Source organism: Callorhinus ursinus, unplaced genomic scaffold, assembly GCF_003265705.2.
Source record: "Callorhinus ursinus isolate GAN/ISIS: 27379988/994484 unplaced genomic scaffold, GSC_fseal_2.0 scaffold6, whole genome shotgun sequence".
In the NCBI taxonomy this organism is placed as follows: Eukaryota; Metazoa; Chordata; class Mammalia; order Carnivora; family Otariidae; genus Callorhinus; species Callorhinus ursinus.
In genome coordinates this window covers 45,233,767-45,258,425 of record NW_027397068.1, presented here as the reverse complement: position 1 = coordinate 45,258,425, position 24,659 = coordinate 45,233,767, and the positions used below count along the sequence as shown (strand labels likewise).

Sequence of the window (24,659 nt, the reverse complement as noted above, 5' to 3'; positions counted from 1 at the left end):
AAAGAAAGAAAGAAAGAAAGAAAGAAAGAAAGAAAGAAAGAATTTGTATTTACCTTTTATCAGTGGAAAGTTATATGCAAACAATGAATCATGGAACACTACATCAAAAGAAAGAAAGAAAGAGAAAAGAATTCGTATTTACCTTTTATCAGGGGAAAGTCTTTATAAAGACTTATAATTATCCCCTTCAGGAGTGTTAAAAAATATAGTTCTCTCTTACCTACCGAGATAAGGAAAGAAACCTGAAAAGTTTTTCTCAAGGCAATATGTTAAATCTCTTGCTTTTGTTAATAGACTCATCACTGAACACTTTAATTATCCAGTTTTGTCTTAAGAGAATGTGTAGCCAGCAAAGAATAAAATAGTAAGGATGCATTCAATATATTGAAAATATGTTCCTTTTGATGACATTTGTATCAAAAGAGGACTTAGTATGTTGGCTAAAGCACCAATTTAAATTAAATGATCAGGTTATTGTACAGTAATTTAACTAGAGCCATTGTGTTTTAGAGATTGTAAAACAAATGAAATGTTAAAAATAATTTTACTGTTCACTGGGGCACAGTGATTATTGCAGAATAATGATTTTCTGTTGGTAATGTGGTCAGCAAATATAAGTAAACCGCTTTCCTTTTTTGACTTCCATTGATGCTTCGTCTTTCTGAATATGGACCGTGTTCCCCAAAAAAGGCTGAATTCATAGATATTAAGAGTTCTGTCTTCTTTTACATCAACTTTAATTAATGGTTCTCTCTGTTTGCATTTTACGTTTCTCCTCGTGTAGAAAATATGACTTTTTGTGCTCAATAATGGATGACCCTTGAAAGTTAGTGACAAATGTAGGTTAATTTAAGTCATCATCATCAATTTAACAAGCACCTCTGGTAATACGTTTTTCACTTTTAAAAAATTGTATCATGAAGCACAATGTGTTTCTCTGGGAAACAGCAATGATTATAAGATAATCACACACCTCTAGGGCATAAGCACGGGAAAGGTACAAATATATCTATTCCTTTGACATAATGATTATTTTGTAATAACCAAGTGCTTCCATTCCAGTCTTCTCTGCCAACACTGTCCCATTTTTTTCCCCTATTCTGTTAGGCTGAAAGAGGAATAATAGAATTTTTCTCATGTGCTAAGATATTATTCTGGAAGTCTTGTGATGGTTCAGTATATATTTCAGCTGAACTGTATATTTCCTTATTATCACTAGGAAATCAGAATGGTCCATTAGCCCAAGTAGTTGATACAGTGGAGAAAATAGATGTTTCTTAAGCTGCTTTGTTCATGCGTTTCCCAGTAAGACTCCCACATCTTTTTTCAGAAATCTCCAATTTCAACTTATATTTTATTGCTACTGACAGTTTTGAAATCCATTCTTGTGTGTGCGGATTCGTACTAGTCTTAGAGTGTTTAAACTAGAAATGAATATTGTACTCGGTGCTTCAAGGATTGTGCATAGCCATAATCCCAAGGTCACAGACAAGGGAGTTGTATATGTTGTTGCTGTTAACTGTAGAGTTTTGTGTGCTGTTTGGTTTAATTACTTAGTATAAACTTTTCTGTGCATTATTGGTAGTAGTTAAATATTGGAGGAAGAATTACACAATTTTAGGGACTATGGGCTTTAGGATCAAATCCAGTTATAATAGAATCCCTTGCTATCTCTTTCCCTGTACAACTTATTTATTGTGTCTAGGCTGCAAATTCGTTCAAAAGTGTCAGTGGCACCGTCTGGAGGATAAGTGGTCAGTGAATAGCGGTTGTTTGTTTATTCTCTGAGGTTTGCCTTCCTGTCCATAAGTTTGGCTGGAGTATGTGCATTGGATGGGTGGGTGGGTTCGAGGTGGTAGTTAATAGTTTTGTATAACCCACAGGAATCAGGACATCCAGTCATTTTTGTATTCCTGAGGATAGCACGAGTAACTCAGGAGATTCCTGAATGAGGTCAGTATGACTCTTTTTTGTCAACAGACTGAAGGTCTTTGCTGACAGCTGCCGTGTGTAGGAGGCCTCATTGAAGCCAGGATCTTTCTTAGCTGGGCTTTGATAGGAGGTGGATATATTGAATGCCAACCCCATGTTAGAACAGTTCATGGGTTATCACAGGACCCCTTCAAATCAACCCTGTGTTTCACAGAATGAGGGGGGGATGTGGGAGGCATATGTGATATTTACAGACTCACACAGTAAGTGATGACCCGGGATTGCAGCCCAGGAGGGTCCAGGCTGGATTGTAAACTTAGTAGAAAAGTGGGGCTCCATCTTTCAAGGTTTGAAAGATTCCTCTTTTATTTAGAATATTTTCATCACTTTAGACGATAATATCTCATGTTTACTGAATTAACTAACTGTGGCTGTTTTTGATATATATATGTTACGTATGTATGTGCCCACATGTTTTTATTCCGATTTTATTATAGATGTGAACAACAAATATAAATAAGAAAGAGATTCCTCCCTCTCACCTCCCCCATAGAATACATGAGTTGTAAATAATAGAGCAGTTAATAGGTTTTGGTGAAATGATAAATGAGAGAGAAATACAGGAGAGAACATAAAATAATTCATATATTATTGATTCACCTAGCAATTTCTATTCTTGGTAAATTGGTTGAAGAAATGTATTACAGTTTTGCCTGATCAAAGATACATTTATGGCATGCGGATAAATTGGAGACTTTCTTCCTTTTTTCCATTTACTTTGTACTGACTCATCACTGATACTGATTTGTTATTTTCTGGGTGTGCATTAATATCTGGATATTTTGTTTCTGCTTGTTCCTGAAAACCTAAATGTCAAAATGAATATTTAATTAGCTAGACTTTTGTAAAATTAATAACATACTAGGGAATATCATAATAAATAATAATATGTTTCATTATAATACTTATTGACAATTTCTAGAACAGAGTGAGGTAATTTTCACATGAATTGCTTAGTAGTTTTTTCCCTCAGAAATTCCTTTCTTTTATATTCCTTCATATTCTTCAGTTTTGTTTTTTCACTTACTTACACATGGAAGCCCGGTTGATTTAGCAAACTTGGAAATGTTTGGAAGCATTGTTTTCAGGAAGCACATCAAAGCTTGACTTGAGAGCTGGTTTAGCACAGGTTTGTTTTATTTCTGGCACCCTGTAAGCCTTGCCTGAATTCTTCCTTTTGGCATCATCGTGTGCTTAGTTGTGTAATCTACCCTGGCCTTCCGGACATCTTGCCTTTCCTGTTGATGAAATATTATCATGATTCTAGAAGAGACCTTACAAATATTGTGGTCCAGTGATGTAATTTTATAGAAAGAACCATGGCCTGGAGAGAATGACCCAGTATCCCATAACTGTAAGTGGCATAACCAGGATTAGAACCTGGGCCTGACTTCTAAAGCCACTGTTCCTTAGCTAATACCTAACTGTGTAAGTCTTTGAGTGTAGTCAAGTTTTGGTTTTTAAGTGAGCATGTCATTTAATTTATCTCAGCTTCATTTTTAATATCTATAAGACATGAGTGACTATTAATAACTGTCCTATCTACCTCACAGCTCTTCTGTGCAGCTCAAATCAAAGAATGTACATTAAGATACTCTGCTGCTACTATTCCTGATAATGATGACTTGCATTTTTAGAGTACTTCACACCTCTTTGCATTTGGTGTCAGTCTATAATGGAGAAATGATGCCCACAAAGAAATAGCAGGATTACATATATCACCATTTGCATGATATCAGTATTGAAATAGCAGGCCAGGGGCACCTGGGTGGCTCAGGCGTTAGGCGTCTGCCTTCGGTTCAGGTCATGATCCCAGAGTTCTGGGATCGAGTCCCACATCGGGCTCCCTGCTTGGCGGGAAGCCTGCTTCTCCCTCTCCCACTCCCCCTGCTTGTGTTCCCTCTCTCGCTGTGTCTCTGTCAAATAAATAAATAAAATCTTTAAAAAAAAAAAAGACAACTTAAGTAAATAAACATTAATTTATTTCTCTGGAGAAGTTAGTATTCTCTTTGCACATGGAGGATTTAACATTCAAAAGAATTCACTCCTTCAATTTAAAAAACTAAAGGACAAATATTTAGATTTTTAAGCTACTGATACTGATTAATGTTGTCATTTTAATGTAAAAATAATATATGTTTTTAAAGATTTTATTTGTGAGAGAGAGAGAATATACTTTCATATATAACTTCCATCATTCTGCTCAGTTTGTCATCCATCTATACAGTTGGGATGAAATCCAAACTTGTAAAGTAATATTTGACTGTAATAGCGAACCACACAGCACTGCACTATCCAGAAAAGCGCCCTTGATCGGTTGTCATCTGCACATATGGAGAGACTTTTCTCAGGCTGAGTAACCAGTGGCATTGGATTCTAGATGTAGTCATGACACTCTTGCTTGTTGGGGCCATTAAATAATAACTCCACCATATAAGGGCCCAACTCAAAGCTTTCCTTAAGGGTAGAACCTACTTTCCTGATTCCTAAGGAATTCATATTACTCTTACAGGAAAATTTACAGTGACATTCCAGTTGCTGCTTTTTTCTTTTTTCTTTTTAGAGACAGAGAGAGAGAGAGAGGGGAGGGTAGAGGAAGAGGGAGAGAGAGTAGGTGCCATGTTCAATGGAGAGCCGGAGGTGGGGCTCCATCTCACGACCCTGAGATCATGACCTGAGCCAAAATCAAGAGTTGGAAGCTTAACTGACTGAGCCACCCAGGTGCTTCTCCAGTTGCTTCTTTTTACTTTTGATTTCACTATCATTAATAGACCTCCCACATGCTTTTATCCATATTGCAGACCTCCACTGTCCAATTGAGGTAGCTTCTATTGAGATGGGATCATCTAAATTTAATTAAAACTAAATAAAATTAGAAATTTGTTTCCTCAGTCACACCAGCCACAGGTCAAGGGCTCAGGGCCCACGTGCCACTGGGTCACCATATAGGATGGATAGAGAAAACTTGCATTGTGGCTCACAGTTCTGTTGGACGGTTTTGATCTAGACTCTGAAGCATCCCATCTAGTACCCGCCCTTCAATACTGTAGACATGTGGCTAGATTGTATTGTATTGTAAACATTTTGCTAATTCGGGTACAAGTATAGTGTTTCAGCTGTATTATGGACTCAAACCTCTTAAGGGCTAGCTTGGAAAATAAACTGTCATTTGTTATTTGTAACATTTTCTTTCCCTCTCTAGAAAATTTCCAAATCCATAAAACTATGTATTGAAAAATCCATATGGATATTGGTGTTTGCTTTTACATCTTTAATCATATGATCCAAAGAAATCAAACAATGACTCATCTAATATGTTGAAACAAAATTTGGAGAGTTTTTTTTGAGAGTTTTATTTTAAGGATTAGGTTTGATATATAGAAAAAGTAATGACAAGATGGGATTTATATTTGTGCAGGTAAAACAGAAAATGAAATTCAGAGCTGGACAGAGCGACAGATCAAGTGACATAAAATAGAAATCACTGCTAACCAGGCTCAGGTTAAAAAACTGATTAGAGATCTCAGCCTATAACTTACAAAGAGAGAGAGAGAGAAGTTAAGAGAATGCAAATCAGTTTTGTAATTTAGGTTAATTTTGTTTCAGATTTTAGAGAGGACCTGTACCATTAAATGTTAAACTTTTAAAGCACTATTTCTTAGGTGCCTGTAGAGTAACTCATTAGGACCTCATATTTTTGTAATATCTTCCAACATATTTGAAACTTCAGTGGCAGCGTATTTTAATACTGGAATTGAACTGAGAAAGAAGTTTGTTTTAAAATAATTTTCACTTTACTTGCTTCCAGCATTAATTTGTTATAGTAGTGGTTCTATAAATCTGTACCTAGGGGATTGGTGAAGTGCTCTCAGAAATGAACATTATACAAGTGTCTCCAAGGAAAATGTTTCACCTCTCCACCTCAAATTAGAAAAGCAGTACGCTACAGTTTCTTCCTTCTTTTTTACCTGAAGACCTGTGTACTGGCACACTGCATGCCACTTACTATGCTAGATATTAGACAAAGATAAGGTCATTTTCTCCATTTCCTAGGTCATCCCCACAGTGAATACCGTCATCTTTTCCTTGAACACCTGCCATGGCCATGGTCTCCTTAATATTGTCTTTGCTTCTGGCTCTTGCTGTCCCACACATCTCTTCTCTCCATAGTCATCACAATAAGCTGCTTTAGATCATAATTCAGATTATGTCACTCCTCTGCTGTAAGCCTGTCCCATTACACTTAGGATAAAATTCCATTTTTTTAAATGGAATTTCCAGTATACTTTTGAGAAAGTCATGTCATCAAAAGTATAGTTCAGAGAATAGTAATATAATAATATAGAGGCCTAAAAAAGATTTTCTCCATTATACAACTAATACATTGATAAATACTTGCAAAAATTAAAATATGTAAGTTAATAGAGTAAAAAAGTGAAATTCCTCCTTCATATTATTCCACCCCCTTCTATCCAATCCCTCCCTCAAGGTATCTACCTTTAGTTGGGTCTATATTCTTTAAGACCTTTTTCTATGAAATTATATTCATATTGTATATTTCCTGTATATATATGTATGTATATATGTTTTATATATACATATAATATACTCATCTGTTTATTTATCTATCTAGTGTGTTACTGGCGCAGCTTAGCCTATCTGGAGACTGGAGCCATGAACAGCCTTGTCCATTTATTCTAAGATACCTTGTAGATAATTATCTTTTCTCCCCCATAATGTGAAAATGTTAGGGAAGCACTCCTCAGTTCCAGGCTTCCCTCCTCTCTCACCTCAAACATCTCCTCCCAACAGTTCTCCCAGCTTACCTTTTTGTCCCTGATAGGCTATTCTCCTCATAGCAGACTGATCTTTTGAAACACATGTCAGATATTAAGGATTCTACCCAAAATTTTCCCATGGCTTCTCAACACATTTAGAAAAAAATCCAAATCTCTATCTTGGATTCAACTCCTCGCTAACTGCAAATGAATTTGGCCACTGCTCTATGCCTCCTTCACTTTGCTGTGTGCTTCTGGAATGTTCCAGGGTTGTTCCTGTCTCAAAGCCTTTGTGCTTGTTATTCCCTCTGATTGGAATGATATTCCTTCCTTCTTCACATTCACGTCTCTGCTCAGATTTTACCTTCTGAGAGATTTTCCTGATCACTGTGTCCCTACTGTTTTGTTCTTTAGCTCCTTGCCTCCATGAAGCTGTTACCATACTGTATTTGCTTATTGTTTTTCTTCCCTATTAGAATGCTGTTTATCTCTTGTACATGTTACGTATTCAATAAATAGTTATATAATGAACAGATGCATATGCTATACTAAAAGGGTCTGTAGACAGTGAAACTGATCTTTTCATTCCATATTTGTTTCATTTACTTCCTTTTTCCTATGGCCTTGGATTTCTCTAGTATTAGCATGGGCACTTTGGGGGAGAGGTAAAGGAAAATATAAACTCAAGACTATCTATTAGCCAAGTAAGCCATGCATGATTAACTCTTGGTATCACTGAGTGTGTAAAATATTTTGATCTTTTTAACATAATCAAATGGAAGTTTTAATTATTACCTTGCTTGATTTAACATTATATAGTGATCCTCTTATAGAAATTTTAAGGGATTTCTCATGGCCTCTATTTTTTTACAGAAGAAAATAGGTATAAAGAATATAGACATAGCAAAACTAGTATAAGTAAAAAGAAAATGATTTTATTTCCTCTAACATCCCTCCCTTTGTCTCTCCTCAAAATCATATTTAAATAATTTTCAGTGGTCCTAATTGATTTCTGAACAAACTGTATTCTGGCTCATATTCTTTCTGCCAAGATTTGTTATGAGCTTATCAGCAGTAAAGTTTAGGTCTATTTATATATCAGAGACCTCTCTGATCTATGAGAGTCTTTAAATTAGATTAGTTCAGTAGGGGCGCCTGGGTGGCTCAGCTGGTTAAGCGTCTGCCTTCGACTCAGGTCATGATCCCGAGGTCCTGGGATCAAGCCCCACGTCAGGCTCCCTGCTCTGCGGGGAGCCTGCTTCTCCCTCTCCCTCTGCCTGCCGTTCCCCCTGCTTGTGCGCGCTCTTGTTCTCTTTCTCAAATAAATAAATAAAATTTTTTTAAAAAAAAGATTAGTTCAGTAAATCGTTGGTTTTGGTGACATGTAGTATAGAGAAAATGAAAGATGAGTTTTCACCACTCTCCTATGAAAACAGAATTTAACATAGGTTGAAAGGAATACAGAGTTGTATTTTATAACATTAACTTCACTTACTATTATATAAATCTTACCAATGTTTATGACATTATTTTCAGCCTCACATTGAAGTAAAGTCTCTAACACTGGGTGTTAATGTAAGTGATGAATCACTATATTCTACTCCTGAAACCAATATTACAGTATATGTTAACTAACTAGAATTTAAATAAAAATTTTTAAAAAAGTGAAGTCTCTAAGATTTTTTACATTAAGCACTGTTCCTTTGTTAGTGAAATTTTGGATTTAAGAGGAGAATAAACTGTATGCACACATGCACACAAACACACGTTTTCCTGGAGATACAATAATACATATGTGTTCACTCCATAAATATGTACGTGAATGTAGGAATAAAATCTTGCATCATTGTACATAAACAGTGTGCAATAAATATTTCCTGACTGGCTAATACCCAAGCATGTTAGGGTGTAATGTTAGATATTAGGTCCTTCTGTGAGATTCCAGTCCCTCAGTCTACTTGTTGCTTCCACAGTGTCCTTTACTTGGATACGTATCTGTCACATCTTCTCATTTATAAAACCCTTCAAAGGCATTTTAGTACCTTCAGGATAAAGGACAGATTCTTGCTTCTAGCATAAAAGTCTCCGCAAGATAAGCTCTCAGCCTCCTACTTCCCAGGCCTTATCTCCACTGTTCCAATTAACCCTGGTCTAATTAACCCTAAAGGTTCTATAAATTGCTGTGCTAATAGGTCAAGAAGTTTCCTATTGTCCTGCTTTTTGCAAATGCACCTCATTTGCTCTGTGATACCCCTTTTTTTCTGTTAGCCCTGTTTCCAAACTCTGCTCTGGGAATCATTTCCTTTCTGAGTCACTGTTTGCTCTCCCGGAGAGAAAATGATTCCTGGATACCTGTCCCTTGTATGCTAGTGCTCTGTATATGTTATAGATCTTTCCCTCCTAGGAGTTGTGGCTCTGTCTCGTTTCAGTCTTCAGATCCTAGTGGCTAGGGTATTTAGTGTGTGCTCACTAAGTGCTTGGGGAGTAAGGATGAATCCTTTGACCACCCCATCACTCAGAAGTCACTTTCTGTGAAGTCTTTTGCTCTCCCCCCAGGAGGAGCAAGTCCCCCTCCTCTGAACCCTCTCCTTTCTCTATAACTCTGCTTTATCACCTAGAGCTGTGCTATACGTAATCCCTAACACACTCATCTCTTCTGCCACACTGTGACTTTGTTCAGGACAGGGATTAAAAATCATGTATTTCTCTCTTTTTATCATCTATCAAATATTAGGTGCTGCATATATTTTTTGATGAATAAGTGAGTGGCCAATTGTTTAAACTTTTTAAAATTAGTATTTTATACAGGCTTAGGTTTTTTTTTTTTTTTTTAATTTTAGTGGGGCATCTGGAAAGGAAAACCCATGAGTCTCACGGTGAAGTGATTTTCCATGCAAATGAAGAGATACCGAAGCGAGAAGACTGGTTCTTAGAACCAACTCTTCTATTACAAACTCTAAGACTGGAACAAAGACTTCCGGCCCATTTTCTTTATCTCTAAACTAAGGTTGATCAACTTAAATGAGTGTTTCTCAGACATTGGGCTGCATCAGAATCACCTAGAAGGGCTATGGATCACTGGCCCCCATCTACAGAAACTCTGTGGGTGGGGCCCAGGTATTTGCATAACCAAGAAGTGCCTTGATCTTGCTGATGTTACTGTTGCTGGATCACATATTGAGAATCCTGGCCTGTTCTCTAATTTGTTGATACTTTAATGCCAATATGTAGAAGCAATACAAAGTTTAAGTAGGTTAAATACCTCCTGAAGTCTCTAGAATGGCCTTTAAATTTCATAAGCTACTTCTAGATTTGTCCTAGTGATTCTTTCAGGTCACCTAAGTCACTTGAAGTTGGTTTCTGTTCTTTAGGGTCTTTATTTAAAGAAAGCATTTGGTCATGGCAGCTTCTATCACTTTCCCTCACCTGTATCTAAATCCTGCCAACGGAATTAAGGCTTTCCCTCCTTTTCCATCTCCTGTACTCAAGGATGATAGTTTATTTCTCCCCATCTATTTTAAAGTCCATTTTTATTCCATTCCTTTTGTCTTAATAACATTAAGTTAATAATTTAATAAGTTAATAAGATAACAAAAATGGTTTGTCAATCAGTCACTTTTTTTTTTTAATAGACTTTCAGGCTTTTGTAATTGTACAGAGTTCCCAGGATTTCTTTTCATCAATATTGTAATTTCTAAAATTCTCTGCCTCAGATAAACCATTCTTATTAAATGCCAGACACCCAGAGGGGTTACTTCAGAAATGATGTTGACTTTATGATATGGAAAGGGATGTCATTTTCCTTCTTTTTTTGACTGAAATTTGAGGCTTCAATGCTAGATAACTTCAATTTCTGAATATCCTACATAACAATTTTTATCTTAAAGTTTTTAGCAAGAAGCATTCTTAAAGGAAGACCATTTCCTTTGCTGATTTATAACATATGATTGTTTTGTTAATATAGATCACCAAACATTTAAGTTGATATTCTGCAAAGAATTAAACGTATACTTTTAATTATCTCAAATAAGATTTCTTTTTAAAGTCGAAGTCATTATGTGAGTTCATTTTTACCTTTCCTTTTTCCTTTCCTTTCCTTTCCTTTTTCCTTTCCTTTCCTTTCCTTTCTCCTTTCCTTTCCTTTCTTTTTTCTCGTTTTCTTTTCTTTTCTTTTTTAGCAATGCTAGGATGCCTGGCCCAATTATAGTGCTAGAATATCTTCTAAAGTTTCCCATTGCTATTTCTGTAGAAGCTGTCTGTGAAATGTATTGTTCAGTACTTCCCCTAGTAAATATTTTTGAGTGCTCACTAGGCTTTTTACTAGCTAAAAGCAGTGTGTCTTAAATTGTATACTAATAGCTAGTTATATTTGCTATTTAGTGCTTACAGTCAAAGATGTCGCTGTACTTGCCCATTTACTTATAAAGTAGGAAAAAAATAAAAATAAATCATGGCGTTTTTTGTTTTTTGTTTTTTTCTTTTATCCCTAAATTGAAGTAGGAGTACACAGACTGGTTATTCTAATTAACTTTGTGTCATAATCTCTCTCCACCCTAACCCTAACCTATTTTTCCAGGAGGGAAAGTTTACAGTACTTTTGAAATTCATCTCCACTGAATTTTTAGATCGGTATGATGAAAGCAAAGAGTTCTTTTTTTTGGACGTGGTCTTACCCAAACAATTGCTTATTAATATGTTTGCATTTGTGAGAACTGAAGTTTAGCCTCCAATTGAACTTTTCCTTGAGGTAGACTGATCTGGTTATACTATCTGTTGAGTGGCATTTAACCACCTGGTTCATTTAAAGATTGCTTTTCTCTGTAACATAGTATGTACTACCAACAGATTTCGTATGTAATAGATAGTTAGTGTGACAGTATGTATAGGCTTCACCACTCATTTTAATTTTTTAAAAATTGAGCTCCACAATTATCAATTGAAGCTCTTGAGAGTCACAAGTTTGGCGAGGAACAGACTTACTGTTTAGCTTGAAAGCATTTTTTTCAGATATAGCTATATGCAAGTGAAATGATCTACTTCTGCTCTGTGTAAGATTGGACTGTTGGTGCTAAAATTTAAAAGGTTCTGCCTGTGGATTATAGGAAGACAAATGGCACATCTCTTGAAGTGAGGAAAAATAGTACTGTAATTCAGTGTCATGTTGATAGAAATAGCAACCTTAACCAGTCGTCTTTTATTTTTGGCTCAGACAACTAACTATAAAATATAACCCAGATGGTGGAGCTATGATAGTAAAGATACAGAAATGACATTTTGCTGATGAATTTTCTGCAACCCTTTGCTTCTCTACTTTCAGTTTTATACCAAATCGTTTATGGTGTAAGTTGCTTGCTTATGTATCTAAGGACAGACCCACAGGATGAAAAATGTGTTTCATAGCATTTTTAGATCTTGGATTATTTCACTTAACTTTTGTTCATTTCCCTCTTCTAATTGCCTTTTTTATTTTCTCTCTTTTGCTAAACTTATATTCTAACATAAATCAGGCTGTGCCATGAACAGTGGGCCCTGTTTCAACTTATTTTTTAACACATTACAGGCATTTAGAACATAGTACTGGGCTCTGTCTGCCTGTCTGCCTTGGAATTGGGGATGCCTCTTGAGAGAGCAGGGGAAGTGAGCTCTGTAGTCTGTAGGCTCAGCCTTCTTACCATACTGGGCCTTGAACTGAAATGAAGGAGGAGTCCTGTAAGGGGGGGTTAGTGAGATAGATGGATGTAGGATTGTTCACAATGTTTTACGGTAGAGATTAGGAAGATAGTGTGTGTGCTGGGTTTGTTGCAGTATTGAAGAGCTAACAGGTGTTTCTCATGGTCTCCAGCATCCATGCCACCTGGGACTGCCCTCTTGCCTCTTTATTTCTCTCTGGCTGGGGTGCTGTGGCATTACCTATGACAGTCAGTCCCCAGAGAAGGAAAGGGAGAAAGGGGTTAACATTTATGGAGAACCCTCTAGATGGCCCCATGAGGTCCGCACAGGGATTTCAGTTGAGGTCTGTAATGTAGAATTAAGGCTCTGCCTGACACTGGTCTGCCTTTGTCTGCGTATGTACATCTCCATTATGATAAAGAACTTAGACCAAAACCTTTTGAGAAAGCTGGCTGCATATACCTCTTTCCACAAAAGTCATCTTAATGATATAGGAAACATGCAGACAGCATGTTTTTGTGCAGAGAGCATGAAAACTCCTCTTGTTTTTATGCTGTAATTATTATTTATTTGGGGTTCAAGTTTTGAGTTTGGTTTTGGAGATGAAAAGTTTGTCTGGGTCTCTCTTAGCCACATTATGGAGTCATGTGTTTTTGATACATACTACCCTACATCAATATCTATTCAAATTAAAAAAAAAAAGACCATTGACAATGCTTTTGCAAGTGTAAGATTTTAGGAATTAAAATTAATTTAAATAACTAATAGACTTATTATCAACTTAAATATTCTAATGTAAGTTCTAAAAATGATTATTGTTAATTTTTTATTTAGATCTTCTAGATACTTTGGTGATTACATTACAGATAGCCAACTCCCTGGGCTAATTTGAAGTCTAGGAGTGTACTAGGCTTGCGTATTCATTTCAATGTGGAGCCTTCTGAAAATTGCCTTCTTTGGGCTTTTCTTTTATGTGGATTACTTTGGCGTGAAATCTCCTAGATTTTATTTTCTCCTTTTGATCTCTGGTCCTGGACACTGGTGTGTGCCTGGACTGATGTCTGTTGTTGATCAGGCAAATACAATATCACTCTGCAAAGGGTTACAGTTGGATAGATGGTATAGTTGCTTTTCATGCAAGTATGGTCTTGTTATAACCAATATTTTCATCCATATTAGATAACATAGCAGGCCTTCTCATCACTTAGACATTGTGATGCTAAATCTCAGGATATTTTTGTAATACTGACATTTTATTCAAGAATACTTGGCTACAGTATACATAGAATTTGCATCCTACATTATTATCATGGTGTTTGGATAGATAGGAGAGAGAGAGAGAGAGAGAGAGAGAGAGAGTGTGTGTGTGTGTGTGTGTGTGTGTGTGTGTGTGTGACAGAAAGAGAATATCTGAATTCAAACAGCAGCTTTTGTTGAGTGCAGACCCTGTAACTATACAACAAGCCTGTATGTATTCAGGTAACTGAATGTAGGTTTTAGAATCTCTGGAACCCTTACTACTCTGTGCAAACTGTTAAGTCCTAATGTGAAGTCTTGACAGGACTAGTTCTCCTAAGAAGCTGGCCATATTTAATGTCAGGACGTTTTAAGAAAAAGAGCTGATTTGAATTCTTATGCACTCATAAGTCATGGAGGAGGTAAGGGTATCTAGAACCTGAAATATGAAAGAGTTTTAGATGAAAAATCAATTAGCTCTTGACTGTATGTCTTAGTTTTCTCCCACATTTAGTTAACATGTAATGAGAATCCCCTTATCACTATTGCAAGCAGCTTTAAAGCCAAAGGATGTAGCACTATTTCCCCTGCCTCCATGTTCTATCTATGTACCTGTTGCAACGGAAGGTATTTCTCTTCTTCAAGGAACTAAACAAACAAGTAAGCAACCAATAGAGAAGGACTGTTAAGAATTCATTAGTTTCAAAAAAACCCCCCACAATTTATTAGTTTCGGAGAGCCCCAGGGCCTCTACTAAAGGCATTTTTGCATATTAGACTCTTAGAAATAAACTATTACATGATTCAATAGGCAAACCAGCCTGCCATACATAGATCTGACGTGGAGAAGCTCCTTTTCTTCAACACTCTGAGCAAACCTTTAATTTAGAAAGCAGAATTCCAGATTGACAGTACCTGGGAGAGGAGCTGCTGTGGATGACAGCAAATGATAAAGGTTTCAGAGATTCTGAAATCTACACTGTTACCTGAATACACACAGTCTTTTTGCAGTTACAGGGTCTGCCACTCAGTGGAAGCTGCTTTATGGGTTTAGATATTCTCTTTGTTTCTTTCTCTTTCTCTGTCTGTCTCTCTTACACACACACACACACACACACACACACACACATGCACACACGCACACACACAGTCCTATCTATCTCTGTTATCTATCCACACACCATTATAACGTGCATTAGAGGGTGCCTGGGTGGCTCAGTCATTAAGCATCTGCCTTCGGCTCAGGTCATGATCCCAGGGTCCTGGGATTGAGCCCCGCATCAGGCTCCCTGCTCAGCAGGAAGCCTGCTTCTCCCTCTCCCAGTCCCCCTGCATGTGTTCCCTCTCTCGCTGTGTCTCTCTCTGTCAAATAAATAAATAAAATCTTAAAAAAATAATGTGCATTAGACAGTTGCTATCACCTGCCAGTTATGTGTATATTAATCTTTAAGTGTGAACAGAAATAGAGTATTTCTACATTTGAAAAGAAACTAGATTCTAGATTTTGAAGTTTCCACATAGACATTTGACTTACTGAATATAAGATCTTCTGGGGCCTATAACCGGAAATTTATTCCTTACAGCATTATTTAACTATTCAAAGGAAGTAATTATGTTTTCATGATTTACAAATTAGCTTGGGAAAATTATTTGGAACTTTCTCAAGGGAGAGTCATTTTATTATACCAACAGAATTTTATGAGTTAAGTAAAAGTGAACTAAATACCTTACCTCCTATTTCCCCACGAGGCAAATTATTAACTAAAATCCACTTATATTACTTAGTTGTTTTGTGACACGTTTGAACTCTTTCCAGCCTCAGTTCTCAATAGGATTCTTATGGTTGATTCGCTGATGCTGTGGGGAACAAGAAAAGTCACTGTCTTCAATGTGTTTATATTTTAGTAGGGGAGGTGAATCTCAAAAATCTATTTGTACAATGAATTATGTAATTATAATTGTGCTCTGTTTGTTGCTCTAGCCTTAGGACACTTCTTCCCAAACAGTGTCTTACAGAGCAGATACTAATCCCCATGTAATTTAGAATTAAATCAAAGGATAGGAAACACTCCCACCCCTTTGAGTTTCTTTTCTTTCAGACATGCCATCGTCTTCATTATTGCCTTCCCATAGCCTCTAAGTCATTTTCTTCGATTCGTTATAAACTTTCGTCCTGGCGTCATTTAGGGTTGCTTTCTCCATGCCACAGCGCACCTTCATCCTGATGACTTTGCTGTCTTTATGGAAAGTCCATTGACAGTTTCTTCACCTCTTCATCTCCAAAATCATCTACCTTATTTTAACCTGCTGCCCTGGTTAAATGGATCTCGTGATATCTCACAAGGGTTCTAACTTTGCATGTAGCATCTCATTTTCTGACCACCACATAAAGTCATCTCTTTCTCCTTCATTCATTTTACTGACCTCATCCATCAACCTCATGGGGAGCTCCAGATCATCAAACCATCTGTCTTTTGCCAATTCATCAACTTGCTTATTGTATCAAAATTTGATTTCATCGTAATCGTTTTGGTCATGTTTGCCATTTTGGTAAACTTGTTCGCTTTTTTTTTTTTTCAAGCTACTTTTTTTTATAAGCTTAAATCAAGCAAATTCTGTGAAAAAAATCACACACTCCATGTTAGATTGGGATCACTAGAAATTCATGGTCACCAACTGCAAATGGGCCCACACCACTCCTGGAAGTCCTACTACGTTTTTCTGTTCAGTTCCCTTTCTAACCTTCTCTCCATTCCACTCCACTCAGTACTCTCCAAACTCTAACCGGTCTTCTTTTTACCGGCCCATCTTTATAGCTGAGAAGATTGAGGCCATATAATAGAAACTCCCTTTATCAATCCTACAGATTTACTCATATCTTCATTCATCCTCATTTTCCCTTGTCTTATATAAAACTAGAGGCCCTTCGTATGATCTGTGATTTGGATCCTGTCCTTGCCTATCTCACACTAAGAGTTATCATTTCTTCCTCACATACGCTCAAAAATTCCATATCAAATTGCGTCCTCATCAGTCTCCAAACATTTGTCTCCCACCTTAAAAAGTAATAATAATAAAAAAAATTAAAACACTTCTCTTGATCCCATATCTTCTTCCATTTTTAATTTTTTAAAAATTTAAAAATTTTTATTTTTTTAAAGTAAGCTCTATACCCAATGGGGGGCTTGAACTCACGACCCTGAGATCAAGAGTCGCCTGCTCTACTAATTGAGCTAGCCAGGTACCCCTCTTCTTCCATTTTTAGGTAAATTTCTCTCCACCAATTTAGACATACTTCCTTGGGAGTTTGATACTCATCTCCACTCCTCTGCTGTCTTCATCATTGTCCAATATGGTTTCCATTTCTATTGCTTCATACAGCTGGCTCTTCCTTTGGTCATTCCTAACCTCAATGGCGCATATAAGGGTATTTTTTCGCAGCTTTGTTGAGATATGATTGACATATAACATTGTGTAAATTTAAGGCAGACAGTGTGTTGATTTGATATACTTATATATTGCAAAATGATTACCACCATATCCTTAGCTAACACCTCCATCACGTCTTGTAAAACCATTTTGTTTTTGAGGTGAGAACATTTAAGACCTACGCTCCTGGGAACTTTCAAGTATATAATACAACATGGCTAACTATAATCACCATACTGTAAATCAGATCTCCAGAACTTACTCATTTAATAACTGGAAGTGTGTACTCTTTGATGTGATATCGTTTATACTGTGGGATATGAAAAAGCCAAACTCCTAGAAACAGACCCTAGAATAGTGGTTACCAGGGTTTGAGGGGTTGGGGCAATGGGGAGATATTGGTCAAAGAGTACAAACTTCCAGTTATAAGATGTATAAGAGGGTATTTTTTTTTTAAATTTTATTTTATTATGTTAGTCACCACACGTTACATCATTAGTTTTTGATGTAGTGTTCCATGATTCATTATTTGCGTATAACACCCAGTGCTCCATGCAGAAGGTACCCTCCTTAATACCCATCACCAGGCTAACCCATCCCCCCACCCCCCTCCCCGCTAGAACCCTCAGTTTGTTTCTCAGAGTCCATCGTCTCTCATGGTTCGTCTCCCCCTCTGACTCCCCCCCCTTCATTTTTCCCTTCCTACTATCTTCTTTTTTTTCCTATGGTGAGCGCTGTGAATTGTGTAAGACTGATGAATCACAGACCTGTACCTCTGAAACAAATAATACATTATATATTATAAGAGGGTACTTTTAATCTTCATTTTACTTAGTGTTTTACCAGGATTTGGTCCTGATATCTCTTCCACTTCAGACATTTTTTGATTGGCTTTTGTGATGCTGTATACCTTCATTTTCCTTTAATATCTCTACACACTTTTTTTTTTCTTTTTTCAATACCCTCGTCCTTTTGCAGGCTCATCATTCTCAATCCTGTCATGGTAGAAGGTATGGCAAAAAGAGAGAAGGTGGCCTAGTACATATCCTTAAGAAACTACAGTGTTTAAAGTTCACATGAGAGAGAAATCAGTTATACTTAATGATTCTAACATTCTGTTCATAACATACAGTATATCCATGTTTTAAAAAAATATTTTATTTTTAAGTAGTCTCTACACTCAACATGGGGCTTGAACTCACAACCCCAAGATCAAGAGTTGCATGCTGTACTGACTGAGCCAGCCAGGCGCCCCTACTTTTACCCGCCCCCGCCCCCAATTGGGGCATAGGGTGAAGTTTTTGTTGAGAAGGAGAAGGGGAAGAGAAGAAATTTCACTTTAGCAATATGTTCTTTATGGATGTTCTCTCCCATGATGGTGCTCCTTAACGTGGTATACTTACTGGGTACCAGGGTTTGTGCTAAATGTTTCACGTGCGTATCTCATTTAATCCTCCCTTAAGCCCTGACGTGGATACTAATAGTTTCTTTTTTGGGTGGCTCAGTCAGGTAAGCATCTGCCTTTGGCTCAGGACATGATCTTGGATTCCTGGGATCGAGCCCTGCGTCGGCTCCCTGCTCAGCGGGGAGCCTGATTCTCCCTCTCCCTCTCTCTGTCTCTCTTTCTCTCAAATAAATAAATAAAATCTTAAAAAAAAAAAAAGGAAAAGAAACTCAGGCTTAGATTTTACATAAGTCACCAAAGTAACTTTATATACAAAGTTGCAAATGTGTAACTTCAGGTACAACTCTACATATATTTTTCCATAAGTTAAAGTTACCCTTAAAAAAAGTAAACTAAATGTGTCTCTGACTTTGGAGCCTATACTCTTAAAACTGATAATATTGAAAGAAAATTAATGGGGCACCTGGGTGGCTCAGTTGGTTAAGCGACTGCCTTTGGCTCGGGTCATGATCCTGGAGTCCCGGGATCGAGTCCCCCATCGGGCTCCCTGCTCAGCAGGGAGTTTGCTTCTCCCTCTGACCCTCCCCCCTCTCGTGTGCTCTCTCTCTCTCATTCTCTCTCTCTCAATGAATAAATAAAATCTTTAAAAATAAAAAGAAAGAAAATTAAGGACAAAGTTGTTTTTCAGATTTTTCTCATATCCATAATATCTTGTATTACATGTATTTCATGTATCATTTAATCATTGTGTATATATCATTCAGTTTTCACCACAAACTTGTGATGTAGGCAAGGCCAGTATTGCCTGGATGAGGCGAGGAAGACACAGCGAAATCATTTTGTGGCTTACAGGTGATAGCAATTATATCCACAGACTTCCTGACTTCGAGTTCAGCTTTCCCTTATGTGAGGTACATTCTCTGCTATAATTCAGTTTGCCAGAGAGGAAGTCCTTGTTCTTTAGGGTTTGCCTTTTCCCCCCTCTATTTTAATTCAACCTTACCTCACTTATTTAGTTAATAATCCAAGAATGTTGCTAGAGTAGCAAAAATTTGATTGGAATCATTACCTTCAGTGGTTCAGGTAATGGAGTAGAGTGAAAACAGCATGCAAAGCAGAGCCCATCCATTCTGTTCCCAGGCTGGCCTCTTAGATGGGTGAAAGTTGACATCTGGTAGGGCTTCCTTTGTTCTCTTCTGGGAAGCCCTGGTTGACTATCTGACACCAGACATTAGATCTGACCTGAGCATTTGCTCAAGCAAGCTTTGCGTAATTAAGCTCTCGAGATCTGTTTCCCCTGACTGGACAGAAGAGCCTTACAAGGTGAGGGCTCTGTTGAAGTGATAAAGCTGATTAGATCCTTAGTAGTAAAGGAATCTGATCTTAGAAACTCCCTCCAGCTCTTGTTAATGAGGCAAAGACAGCACTTAGCAGAGAAAATGAGGTCACTAAAAAGAGAAACATTTTTTTTTTTCTCTAATAAAGAACCGGTTCTTTTGCTTCCCTTTTTAAATCCAGGCCTAAATTTATTGTTCAGAATAAAAGCTCAATTTAAATGAACAAATAAGAAACTTTTTCTCAGGGGGCAAACATCTATAAACTTATCACCTATATGAAGCAAAGGAAGTAAGACAATTGGAGAAAGTAAAACTAAGATAAACTTAAGAAATTAAAATAATTTAATTAATGTTGGCTTCAATGGAAGTGAAATAACCAAGGATTAATTACACAGATATGTGGTCTATTCATAAAAAATGTAGTTTTTTTCTTCAAAAACAGTTTTCTCACTTTTTCTTTCCATACCTTCCCTTTTCCTGAACTGCTATTCAAGCAAATAAAACTTATTTTCCTGAGAGACACTTACACAAATCTCAGACATTAACAATGTTGATGAGCTTACCCTTTGGTTATATAGCACTTTTACGTCTGTTACTGTTTAATCCTCATAAAACTTTATAATGAAAGCTGCATTATATCCATGTTAAGGACTTGGGATTTGGCTGCAAAAGGTTCTGGGATTTGCTCAAGAATTTGTAAACAGGAGAGTTGGGAGTCAAGTACAAGTTTTCTCAGCCCCAGGAAAGAGGCCTCTACCACAGTCACTCCAAGTTACACTTTGTTTAACGTCTCTGATTCTCGCCTCTATTTCTTGCTTCTAATAAGCCTTTGTTCCAGTATTTGGAAAGTGGCATGACAATTGTTTTCATATCAGATACACTTTTATGAAATGTAAATCGCAGGCATGCATGCACACACATGCTCACGCACTTCTGTGTTCATAGATTAGCTATCCTTCTTGTCAAGTCTTTCTCTTCCCACAAAGACCCTGTTCTCTTTCTTAGCTTATTCCAGTGACATCAATAGTCATAAAGGACAAACAAAGTAGGAAAGAAGTAACACAGGAGAAGGCTTATGATGGGAACGGGTGGATGGGAGACAAACCAGCCACCTAATCTACTGGGTCCCATCGTCATTGGCTTTGGGGTGGATGTAGGGGCACAGGAGGAAAATGGGAAGGATGTAATGCTGATGATCCTGCTACCTAGTCAGTGTAATGTTTAGTTGAAGTACTATTTAAAATGACATTAATCTTTAAAGTTTAACATGTTAGACTTTTAAAGGATATATAAAGCCTGCTTAAAAGAAATGCTCTCTCTGCATTTGGTTTTTTATCTTGAGAGACAGTGTAGTGAAATTGATAGAAGAATGGAAGCTGTCCTTTCCTGGCCCTGCCACTTGTTAACTGTTATGACATTGGTCCAGTTACTTAACTTTTCTTTAAATTGAGGATAAAAATACCAACTTTACACGACTGTAGTGAGGATTGAGAGAGAGAGAGAGAGAGAGAGAGAGAGAGAGAGAGAGTGTGTGTGTGTGTGTGTGTGTGTGTGTGTGTGTGGCGGGAAAAAAGAGAAAGAGAGATGACAGATGCGAGCGTGATGGTGTGCATGCTAGCTTAGGATAGTCTCTTGTATAAGGTAAGTGTTCAATAAATGTTAGTTACTATCAACTCAGTCAGTCTTCCGCCGCTTCCCTTTGGTAAAACTGTCTGCCAAACGTTACCAGAGAACTCCTAATGGTTAATTCTAATTGATACTTTTTAATTTTAGTTTTTCTTGACCTCTCCCCTATATTTCATATTTTTTGCCACAGTCAACATTTTTTTTAATCTAGACTTCTAAATTTCCAGAGTCCTGCACAGCAAGCTTCACTGTTTCCACTTTCTCCCAGCAGAGGCCCTACATCTGTGCTGAGCTAGAACCACACCCTGATCCTGGAATTGACAAATAATTCCCGTGGGAAAGGGGACATGGCCGAAGATCAGGGGTCACATTGGAGAGAATCTGTCCTCCTAGAATTTGTGTTCATCTAAATGCCATTGTTTATGTAGATATCTGATATTTTAAAATTATGGTTGTTACAGTTCGTTTTTTGTTTTGTTTTTCAGTGGGATTGTTGACCTGCCTGAAACCTCCTGCACTTCTCTTCTTTCCTTGGTCATTATATATCTGAACCCTACTTTGTTGGCTTTACTTCTGCTGCTGTTTTGCTGCCTTCCCTTTCAGTGGTTTTCTCCTCTTTATCTTCCTATGCCATCTTATTCACCCACCATGTTCACTTTTAAGTCTATAACTTACTTCCATGATGAAGACTTCCAAATCTATGGCTTTACTGTGGACCTGTCTCTTATTTTTGAGATACATTTGTCCAGTTATGCTCTAAACCTTTACTCCATGTGTACCCTAGGCAAATCAGATTTGTAATGTACTTAGTCATGTTCTCCTTCAAATTTGTACCTTTTTTCTGTATTACTAGTCCTGGCTAGGGCTTCTGATAGCACAGTTCGTCTAGTGGTGCAAGCCTGGAGTTAGAATTGCCCTATATTTCACCACAACTAACAAGTCAATAAGTTTCATTTTGTCCGTTTCCTTAGCATTATTTTTATCTTTCTTTTTTCTTCATATCTCTCTATTTCCACTCCTACTAGCATATTACCTGTTTCCAGTCTTTGTTTCTTTTAGTCCGTCCTCTACCTTACAGGCATATGTGTTTCTAATAGATCAATTTGATTATACCATATTCCTACTTTAAACATTAATTTCCATCACATTTCCTAAAATGTTTGCAGAATACTCCAAAAATAATCTGTGTATCTCCATGAATAAAGGAGCCCATAGTCAAATAAAATGTTGAAAGGTGGCATGGTAAAAATGGTATCTCTTGAAAAGTCACACTACATATTATTAAAAAAACAAAGGCTATATGAAGCTTTTCTATTGATTGTAACAATGAAACTCTACAACATGAGTTTATATGTGAACATGGAAACGTTTTTGTTTAATATTTATTAATGTGGAATTTATTGACAGAATGTACTCCTGATTTTAGTCCAATAGTATTTAAGGTCTTCTGTGCCTAGCTCTCTAATCTTACCTCTTCCCTTTGGAAGCTTTGTTAGCCATACAGATTATATTCATTTGGTTCCCCAAACACACACCTCTATACTATTCCATTGTATATTATTCCTTTTGCCTGGAATACTGCTAATCTAGCCGATGGCTTCTGTCTTTGAAAGTTTAGCTATTTAAAAGCGTAGACATTTGCTATTTTCACTGGTTAGCCATCGCCCGGTACATTGTAGGTGCTCAGAGTATTTTAAATAAACAGCAAAAACGGAGAAAATCAATAAGAGAAAATGTAGGGATATGAGATTAGCTGTATTTTCCTATTCATTCTGCCTAGATGATGCCCATTCAGGAATTCTAACACACAGTAGCAGGTGCTTAAATAATTTTTTAGCTTCTTCACCTCAGTAATTCTTTTGTTTGTTTACCTGGACAAGATTTAGGAAATTACTGTACAGTATACGATACATTTTTAATTCTTACTGGATAAAAATCAAATTTAATTTTCATAAGTGTGACTGTGAAAATTCCTTAAAAATGATTGTTGTAAATGTTTTCTATTTCTTCCTGACAGGTAATATTTGAAGCTGAAGTTTCAGGAGGGAGGAGTGGTTATATTGCCATTGATGACATCCAAGTACTGAGTTATCCTTGTGGTAGGTTGTGATTAAGAATTGTGTTTTTCTATGTCCTTTCAACGCTGGTCTTATATTGGCAGTGACTGTTGACTGTTTATCACTCGGTTGTGGCTGTCTCTTCTGTTGTTACTCCTAGCCTTCTGTTCAGTTTTAAAAGAACACTGAAATGTTTCTAGAATTTTTGAATCAAATAGTTTTCAGAATTGTAACTAATTGTACACCTATTAGAGAGTTCTTTTAATTATTTAATTACAGAGAACAAAATGCAAATGTAAATGAAACTCTAGGTAAGGCAGGCTCCATCTTTTGGTTTTATTAAGTAGTCCAGGAAAGCAAAGAAAAATAACAAATCAGAGCTCAACTGAAAGGAAACTAAAAGAAACCTCACTAACATGTGATGTGCTCAGTTGAAAGTTGGAGTGAAGGGAAAAGAATGAATTAGTTCACCACAGTCCAAACTTCAGACTAAATTTTTTATAATAAATATCTGGTTAATCCATACGAAACAACAAAATAATAGAAAGCAAACAGAACAAAGAAGTCAGTTTATTAACATGTAGTTTTGTTATGTCTTTAGATGCCCATTGGTTGCTCTTTAGATGTGATTAATTTTGTGTGTACCTCACATTTCCTGAAAGACATTCATTACATGCATTCAGTCGAGCCAGACATAAAACAGTTGGCATAAATCCAGACTTTACCTATATCTCCCAACAGCGGCATTTACAGGGCCCATGAATTCTAGATGATCTGTTCAGTAATCCTCCTGGTGGAAATTTTCTCACACATTGTAAGCACCGTGCATGGGGAGGGGGGCACCATGCCAGGGGCCACAGCTGTGCTCTTGTTGAGAGCTTGTTGTGCATCAGCATCACCTACCTGGGGTGGCAAATCACGGTTTTTGTGTCCCCCCCACCTCCTCGTCATTCTGATTCAGTAAGTCTGGGGTGGGGCCTGAAAATGTACACTTCTAGTAAGTTCCCAGGTGATGCCCATGCTGCTGGCGTGGAGTTGACAATTTGCGAACCACTGTTCAGTTCATGTTCTAGTTCAAGCATTTCCCTTTTTATTTTTATTATTTTGAAGATTCACTTTTTTTTAAAATT

General features: G+C 37.1%; 1 protein-coding gene across 5 annotated transcripts in view; it reads left to right on the top strand.

Annotated features, from left to right (window-relative positions):
* The window catches only part of PTPRK (protein tyrosine phosphatase receptor type K), a 552,323-nt gene that overhangs the window by 252,154 nt on the left and 275,510 nt on the right, over positions 1-24,659 (top strand). For all 5 annotated transcript variants that reach the window (XM_025865334.2, XM_073893909.1, XM_073893908.1 and 2 more), the window contains exon 4: positions 23,490-23,571. In XM_025865334.2, the coding sequence (XP_025721119.1) occupies positions 23,490-23,571 (82 nt within the window). The remainder of the gene's footprint in view (positions 1-23,489; positions 23,572-24,659) is intronic.